Raw genomic sequence first — 8,790 nt, forward strand, 5'->3', positions numbered from 1 at the left:
TGGTTTTGATTTGCATTTCTCTGATAATGAGTGATGTTGAGCATCTTTTCATGTGTTTGTTAGCCATCTGTATGTCTTTTTTGGAGAAATGTCTATTTAGTTCTTTGGCCCATTTTTTGATTGGGTCGTTTATTTTTCTGGAGTTGAGCTGTAGGAGTTGCTTGTATATTTTTGAGATTAGTTGTTTGTCGGTTGCTTCATTTGCTATTATTTTCTCCCATTCTGAAGGCTGTCTTTTCACCTTGCTAATAGTTTCCTTTGATGTGCAGAAGCTTTTAAGGTTAATTAGGTCCCATTTGTTTATTTTTGCTTTTATTTCCAATATTCTGGGAGGTGGGTCATAGAGGATCCTGCTGTGATGTATGTCGGAGAGTGTTTTGCCTATGTTCTCCTCTAGGAATTTTATAGTTTCTGGTCTTACGTTTAGATCTTTAATCCATTTTGAGTTTATTATTTCTAATTTCTTAAAGAAACTTCATACTGTTTTCCTTAGTGACCACACCAATTTACACTCCCACCAAGAGTGCCTTAAAAGTTCCCTTTTCTCCACATTCTGGACAACACCTGCTATTTCTTTTTGATCACAGCCATTCTATAGGCGTGAGGTATTTTCTCCTTGGGGTTTAAAATACCATGTCCCTGATTAGCATACACCCTTTCATGTACCTATTGTTCTGTATGTACGTATTGTTTCATGTACCATGTACTGTATGTCTAAGGAAAAACTTTCAGATTTTCCGCCCATTTTTTAACAAGATTCATTTTTGCTATTGAGTTACAAGTTCTTCATGTAGCTTAGATATTAAAGTGAAAGTGTTAGTTGCTCAGTCGTGTCCAACTCTGTGACCCCATGGACTGTAGCCCACCAGGTTCCTCCGTCCATGGGATTCCCCAGGCAAGAGTACTGGAGCAGGCTGCCATTTCCTTCTCCAGGGCATCTTCCTGACCCAGAGATGGAACCTGGGTCTCTTAGTATTGCAGGTGGAGTCTTTACCATCTGAGCCGCCATTAATTCCTCAGCAGATACATGATTTGAAAATACTTTCTCATTTCATAGATTGTCTTTTCATTTTGTTGATGTTTTCCTTTTCTGAGCACAAGTTTTTAGTTTGATATAGTCCCACTTGTTTATTGCTTGTTGCCTTTGGTGCCAATTCAAAAATATTATCCTCAAGACCGATGTTAAAGAGCTAGCTATTGCCCATGTTCTCTTCTAGTTTTATGGTTTCAGGACTTATGTTTCAGTCTTTAATCCATTTTGAGTTAATTTTTGTGGATGGTGTAAGACAGTGGTCCAGTTTTCCCAACACCATTTATTGAAGAGACTGTCCTTTCCCTATTGTATATTCTTGGCTCCTTTGTGGTAAATTAATTGACTACCAAGGAGCATTTGTAAATAAACCTGTGGGTTTATTTCTGGGCTCTGTATTCTGTTCCATTGATCTGTTTCTGTACTGCTTTGATTACAATAGCTTTGTAGTATGCAGTATTAAATCCAGGTTAAATCATGCAGTATGATAAACTCAGCTTTGTTCTTTCTCAAAATTACTTTGGCTATTTGGGATCTTATGTGGTTCTATACAAGTTTCAGGATTCTTTGTTCTAGTTCTGTGAAAAATGTCATTCAAATTTTGGTAGGGATTATAGTTTTAACAATATTAATTCTTCTGTTGCTGAACCAAATGTAGCATCACTCACCCACACAAAGTAAAGCCAACCTACTGATGCATCTTTGTGGTGAAGGAAAGTGCAGTGATTACTGCAGGGCCCCAAGCAAGGAGTTCAGGAAGCCAATGTTTATCTTATTCTATTATTTACTTATTTGTTTGGCCATACTGCTGTGCCCCTTGCAGGATCTTAGTTCCCTGACTAGGGATTGAACCCAGGCCTCCTGCAATGGAAGCTCAGAATCCTAACCACGAGACCACCAGGGGATTCCCCCAGGCAGCTAATGTTTAGAAGGCCTAAACATCAAGGCTTTCAGGGAAAGAGTTTTAAATTAAAGGCCAGGTGTATTTAACATTCTTCTGACTGATTAATTGGGACTCAACATCATCAGCCTTCGTGTTAACTTCTTCCCCCTGGTGCACGTTTCAGTATCTGCAAAACAGCTCAAAGGACATGCCTCAGAATATTATCTATAGCCCTTGAGGAGGAACTAAAGGTCCTTGGCTTTAATGGTGAAACTATTATTTTTGTCTTGCTTGACTCTTTCCCTGTGTTTCTGTATTTCTGCACTTCTCTGATAGAATTTACTCTATGAAACTTGGGGAAAGCCGAGGAGGTTAAAGTTTTTCTACAGACAAGGCAGGCAAAGGACATGGTGGGGTCTGTCCCAGGAAGACCCTGTAGGGTCCTGCGCAGTTGTACTTCCAATCCATGAGCATGGCCTATCTTTCCATTTATTTGTATCTTCAATTTCTTTCCTCTGGGACTTCCCTGGTGGCCCAGGGGTTAAGAATCCGTTTTCACGTAAAGAACAGACTTTTGGACTCAGTGGGAGGAGAGAGAGATAATTTGAGAGAACAGCACTGAAACATACACATCACCATGTGTAAAGCAGATAGCCAGCGCAAGCTTGATATATGACGCAGGGCACCCAAAGCCTGTGCTGTGACAGCCTGGAGGGATGGGGTGGGGAGGGAGGCGGAGGGGCGTTCAGGATGCAGGTGACACATGCATATCTGTGGCCAATTTATGTTCAGTTCAGTCGCTCAGTCGTGTCTCTTTGCGGCCCCATGGACTGCAGCATGCCAGGTCTCCCTGTCCATCACCAACTCTGGGAGCTTACTCAAAACTCATGTCCATCGAGTCAGTGATGCCATCCATCTCATCCTCTGTCGTCCCCTTCTCCTCCTGCCTTCAATCTTTCCCAGCATCAGGGGCTTTGCCAATGAGTCTGTTCTTCCCATCAGGTGGAAGCTCAGAGTCCTAACCATTGGATTGACAGGGATTCCCTCAAAACCCACTTCTTCTTCCTCAGATTCTACTGCCCTTATGCAAATGGAGACACTATGTCTACTTTGCTATTTATGCCCTGGGCAGGGTTGAGATCTGAAGGTCTCTTACTCTGGACTGGCCAAAGGATGGGGAGCCAAGTCCCGGTCTGCTTCCCCCTCCCCAGTAGGATCACAGCAACTCCCACCTATAACGGGCATGTCTAGTATAAACATTTGCTGGGGCCCACACTGGGCTGAGCACTGAGGGATACTGGAAGCTTAACAGTGAACAGTTAACGAAGCTTAAGCTGGACCGTCCTCTGGAGGTCTTGTGTATACTCTAAGGTGCTGAGCATGAACATTCAGGCCCCTGTCAAACCTAACCGCTCTAGTCCACATGCCTCATACCAAACTCAGGACACCAGAGCTACTGGAGCAGGGAGCAAATATGGTAGGACTCCCTGGCTTTGAGTGTCATTTAATAACCAACTCAATGACGATGTGCAATCCTCTTAATACTTTTCAAAAATTTTATAATTTTGGCCATGCCTTGAGGTACATGGGATCTTAGTTCCCTGACCAGGGATAGAATCTGTGCCCCCTGCAGTGGAAACTTGGAGTCCTGACCACTGGACCAGTAGCAAAGTCTGTCTCTTTTTTCTAAATACTTCATGATCATGGTAAAGAGCAAGTCTCATTTTGATACCAGTGCATCTTAAACCTGTCCCTGATGCTGGTTAATTTCTCTTGAACAACAGGATTCAGGTCCAGAGCCTTCAGCAGGTAATGGTATAGGATTACAATTTATAGTATCATTTCTCTTTTGTTTTCATTGCTTTTTGTTTATATTCACTTATTTCTGTACTTAGCTTTTATTTATGGCTAGTAACAGTATTCAGTAGTTTCTAGTAGCACGTTATTAGGGTCGAAGATAATACCATGAGTTTGAGGAGTTAGTTTCAATCATGAAGTCTGCCACAGCTCTGGAAAAATAACAAAATTTTTCCTTTGTAAAACAGACATGCTGGCTTAAAGATGCTCCTCTGCCCCTAAATAAGGACATAAACATTACCATGTGTCCAATGCACCCTATAGTATGAAGGGAAGGTCCAAGTACCAAAACTTAACAGCAAAACAGATAAGCACAATGTAACAACAAAGATGGTTGTTTCATCTCCTGATTTATTAACTAGTCATAGACCCCATCAGTGACAGAGGCAGTCTCACTCTTGTAACAGTAGTTTTAAAAGTATGATTTTAACCCAGCTATAGACATTAACATGCTGCTGCTGCTAAGTCGCATCAGTCGTTTCCGACTCTGTGCGACCCCATAGATGGCACCCACCAGGCTCCGCCGTCCCTGGGATTCTCCAGGCAAGAATACTGGAGTGGGTTGCCATTTCCTTCTCCATTGCATGAAAATGAAAAGTGAAAGTGAAGTCCCTCAGTCATGTCCAACTCTTAGCGACATACTCCTTTCCAAATGATTCTGTATTTTCAAGGTTACTGAAGAGAAATGGCAACCCACTCCAGTATTCTTGCCTGAGAAATCCCACAGACAGACGAAGCTTGTGGGCTCCAATCCACGGAGTCACAAAAGAGTCCCACTCGAGTTAGCAACGGAACAATAAGGACAGTGTGAAATGTTATCAATTGTGCGAAGCCGGGTGAACCTTCACACAGAATGTCTCGATTATTGTTCCAATTTCCTCTGAGACTACAATTACTTCAAACTGAATTAAAAAATACATGTCCCTCGTGGAAAGAGAGAATAAACCTCTTAGGTCAAATTTTAAAACGAAAATCTGCAAGTTACCCTAGTCAGGAGAACCGTAAAGCCCAGTGAAAAAGGCTTATTTCCGTCTAAAGTTTCTTACCAACTCTGGCAGTGATAAAGACGACATGGCACGTTTCTCTGCTCTCCCCAACTCTTAAACCAGGGAGGCTCTCAATGAGCCGTCTGCTCACAGCGAACAGGTGAGAGGGAGGCCCCCGATTTTGTGAAAACCCAGGGAGAGAACGTTGCAAATAATTTACTTCCACCACTCTGCGTTTGAGACTCACACGCACGAACTGCACATTCCCGGGCCAGCATTCTGCGGGGGCCGGGAGCCCGGTGGGGACCCGGGGAGTCTGAGTTTCATCTCGCGGCCTCCGACGGCAGCAGAGACTCAACCTGGCTCAGGGCGAGCTGGTCCTTCTTCTCCTTCTGCAAAACGTGGTCCTCCCACAGCGCCTGGTCCACCTGGTCGTCGGTGAGCACCACGGGCTTGTATTTCTCGTCGAAGAGCCGCTCATTGGCCTCCGAGTGCAGCTGGTGGGGCCCGACGACGCGCAGGTGAGCCGGCAGATGCAGGAACTCGTCGTCGTTGATGTCGCAGTCGCGCATCCGGGCCCCCAGCACCCACCAGCGGCCCACGAAGCCCACATCCAGAATCCGGTCCGGGAAGTCGGTCCAGCGGGGCTGCAGGTACCGACAGCGAGCCTGGTAGAGGCTGGCCTGGGCATCGAAGGGCGCCTCGTACACCAGCGAGAAGAGGCCCAGGCTCACGTGATCGCAGACAGCCGCGACCACGCAGCCAAAGCAGCCGCTGCACGAACGCCTCCGAGTCGCGGTTGCGAGTGGCGGGCGCCAGCAGCAGAAGGGTCCCCGACGCGTCGAGCAGCGCCTCCTCGAAGGCTGCCTCGCTCGGTGCCAGGGAGCAACAGGCCGCCGCGCCACCCAGCAGCCCTAAGTACACGGCCGCCTTCCCGGGCCGGGCCCGCGCCGCCGCCGCCGCGTCCTTGCAGGCCTCGGCGTAATCTTGGAGCAGCGAGCGGGCCCAAGCGCCTGAGGGGAGAAAAGAGCATTGAGAGCCGCCCGGCGCTGGCGCCACCCATCCCGCCGCCTCCCGCCGCTACTCACCCAACCGCGCCCACACGCCGGGCTTTGCGGCTGCAGCGTCACGCGCCTCTCTACGGCTTCGGGACCAAAATCTCTTCAGAGCGCCCGCCGCCATTGTCTTCCGGCTGGGCGTCCGCACTCCGAAGAGAAACACCATGCATACAAAACAGAAGGCCCGGAGAATCTCTTCTGTGCAAGCGTCAACATCACCGGAAATCGTTCCCCATCGGAAAAGGATAGCAGACGGACCGACGCCGGATGTTGCTGTCAGATCTGAGAGGGGTCATCTGCGGCGGTAGGCGGGTCGCGCAGGCGCAGAGAGTCCGGGCCCCGCCGGTTGAGATCGCCTCAGGTAAGGGGGGCGTGGGTACACCTGCGGGGCAGGAGAGGCGATTTAACGTTCCGGTGGGTGCGGGAGCCGCCAGGCCGGGCTTGGGGTTTGGGCTGGCGTCCAGGAGCGGCGCCGACTGGTGTCGAGAGAGGGTCTGATTGGCCTCTATCCTCAGAGGGATGCGGTGACGACCCTGAGAGACCATGGCAGCGGCTGACGAGCTGGCCTTCCACGGTGAGTGCAGCCGCGACCCGGCCCGAATCCTGCTCCTTCCACTGGCCGAAACCTCCCATCGAGTTTCCAGCTCAGATCTAACCCGAACCCCAGTCAGCTGTGAACAACCACCCAGACATGAAACCCATTCCTAACTCGAACCCCGGCGACCCCATGGACTGTAGCCGGCCGGGCTCCTCTGTCCATGGGATTCTCCCAGCAAGAATACTGGAGTGGGTTGACACTTCCTCCTCCAGGGCATTTTCCCAATCCAAGTATCAAACCCGGGTCTCCTGCATCTCCTTCTTGCATTGGCACCGCTCCCATCTTAAACTCAGACCACAAATCTGAGGCTCTGCCCCATCCCTGAGCCAGCCCTCATTGTGGTCCTGTGTTAGGAAGGAGGGGACACGCCTCCTTCCCACTCACCACAGTTGAGGAAACTCTGGGCTGGGGGTAACACCGAGGTGGGGATGGTTACTCTTGGCTCCCAGATGTCGTTCAGTCCCTAAGTCATGCCCGACTCTTTGTGACCCCATGGACTGCAGCACGCCAGTCTCCCCAGACAAGCTGTGGGCAAAACGAAATTGCCTCGACTCCCAAATACACCTGTGTCCCATATTCCTTCTCGACAGAGTTTGAGGAAGCTACTAATCTGCTGGCCCAGACCCCGAATGAGACCACCACCAGAAGTGATCAGCTGAGCCCTAAGGGGCACGTGGCTGTGGCAATGGACTCAGGCGGCAGTTATGGAGCTGAGGATGAGGTAGAGGAGAGCGACAAGACTGTGGTGAGTCCCAGGAGTCCCTGTGCCCTGCCTCTGTCTTGTCCCTTCTACCCTCCCTCTGGCGCACCCCTCCACCCCCACCCCCGCAACCCCAGCACTGAAAGTCTGCACTGTGCAGCTCCTACAGGAGGAGAAGCAGCAGCCTGGTTTCTGGACCTTTGGCTACTATCAGAGCTTCTTCGACGTGGACACCTCACAGGTCAGACCCGGGAAGCTGGTGGGATGGGGTGCAGCCACTATTCACTGAGAACTTCCTGTGCACCAGGCCTTGGGCCATTGCTGGCAATAGGCACATGGGAGAACAGCCCCCACCCAGGCTGGTAGACATGACTGGGTGGACTGCATGTGTGTGGCCTGAGTGGGACTCGGGAACACGGGGAGCACACGTGACATGGTGCACAGGGAAAGGCCCCCTGGAGAAGGCGACAGATTTGCTGGGACTTAGACAAGCAGGTAGACTTAGAGTGGAGGGAAGCATAAGTATGTTCCAGGCACGGGGAACAGCATAGGCAGGGGACCAGAGGTGAGAGAAGCCAACCACTGCTGCAGAGGCTGCCTCTCACTCAGTCTGGAGAGTGAGGTGGGGGCCAGGCAGAGGCCAGATCACCAAGGATCTCATGAGCTGTACTAAAGAGTTTGGGTTTTCTCCTAAAGGTGCTAGGGGGTCATGGAAGGGTTCAGAGCAGGAAAGGACTGAGTGACATGAAATTGGAGGCCAGGGTGGGAGATGGTGATAAGCCAGGGTTGTGGAGTAGGGAAGACGTTGGCAGAGATGGGGGAAGATTACCCAGGATTTGTTGACAATTCTTACTGGGGGCAGGAGGCAGTGGACAGTGGGGGAGTCCAGGGCAGCCAAGCACAGAGGAGGGGGAAGCTAAGAAAAAGATGGCAGGCCCTGAAGCGTCCTTCAGAGTAGGGGGACACTGGGATATTGAGTAGGGGCTGCCCAGGGCAAGGGGCTCCAGGCCACAGGAGAGAAATGAGAGCATGGAGGAGGTGGGAGGTCAGCAGGGAAGGAACCCCTAAGGAGGGTGACCCTCTTTCCTTTGTGGGTAGTGAGGGAGCCCCAGATGGGCTTCTGTCCTAGGTCCTGGCCTTGCCCCGCAGGTCCTGGACCGGATCAAAGGCTCGCTGCTGCCCCGACCCGGCCACAACTTTGTACGGCACCACCTGCGGAATCGGCCAGACCTGTATGGTGAGTGAGGTTGTGCGTTCATTCAGTTACTGATGCAACACATGTTGACAGAGGGCCAGGCCCCGGTATACAGCTGAGCACAAAGCACAGTCACTCGGGTAGAATTGAAACGTACTCTGTTCATGCAGACAGGGCCAAGCGAGGCTGCAGAGGGCTGCGGGGCTGGGAGGAGAAGCAGAGTGTTTAGAGGGTGGGAGCTGCTATGTTGTGTGGGTTGCTCAGGGAAGGCCCTGCTGAGGAGGGTGAGAGAATGAGCCTAGTTGGTGTCGGGGTTAAGGGTGGCGAGACCTGGGGGAAGAACATCACAGAAGAGGCATGTGGCGGAAACAGGCTTGCACTGCAGGGCAGCACTGTGACTGCACTGTAACAAGCTGCCAGCAGGCCCCAGAGGTGATCAGTCAGACCACATGGGCCTCCTATGCTTTGGTGAGAAGAGATCTT

The 8,790-nt window shown here is 50.4% G+C and overlaps 2 protein-coding genes across 2 annotated transcripts in view; one reads left to right on the top strand and one right to left on the bottom strand.

The window, feature by feature from the left end:
* Positions 1-4,101: 4,101 nt before the first annotated feature.
* Positions 4,102-6,037, bottom strand: LOC104979810 (chromosome unknown open reading frame, human C19orf52). Its single transcript, XM_010828343.1, is given in 3 exon segments — positions 4,102-5,493; positions 5,495-5,769; positions 5,845-6,037. Coding segments are annotated over 3 exon segments (825 nt in total). The 5' UTR covers positions 5,981-6,037; the 3' UTR covers positions 4,102-5,079.
* A 34-nt stretch (positions 6,038-6,071) lies between these two features.
* Positions 6,072-8,790, top strand: part of YIPF2 (Yip1 domain family, member 2) — a 5,738-nt gene continuing 3,019 nt past the window's right edge. The window contains exons 1-5 of the mRNA XM_010828345.1: positions 6,072-6,175; positions 6,330-6,388; positions 7,003-7,157; positions 7,273-7,353; positions 8,262-8,349. Of these exons, the coding sequence (XP_010826647.1) occupies positions 6,358-6,388; positions 7,003-7,157; positions 7,273-7,353; positions 8,262-8,349 (355 nt within the window). The 5' untranslated portion in view covers positions 6,072-6,175; positions 6,330-6,357. The remainder of the gene's footprint in view (positions 6,176-6,329; positions 6,389-7,002; positions 7,158-7,272; positions 7,354-8,261; positions 8,350-8,790) is intronic.

This window comes from Bison bison, unplaced genomic scaffold (genome assembly GCF_000754665.1).
Source record: "Bison bison bison isolate TAMUID 2011002044 unplaced genomic scaffold, Bison_UMD1.0 scf7180017864492, whole genome shotgun sequence".
NCBI classification, from domain to species: domain Eukaryota; kingdom Metazoa; phylum Chordata; class Mammalia; order Artiodactyla; family Bovidae; genus Bison; species Bison bison.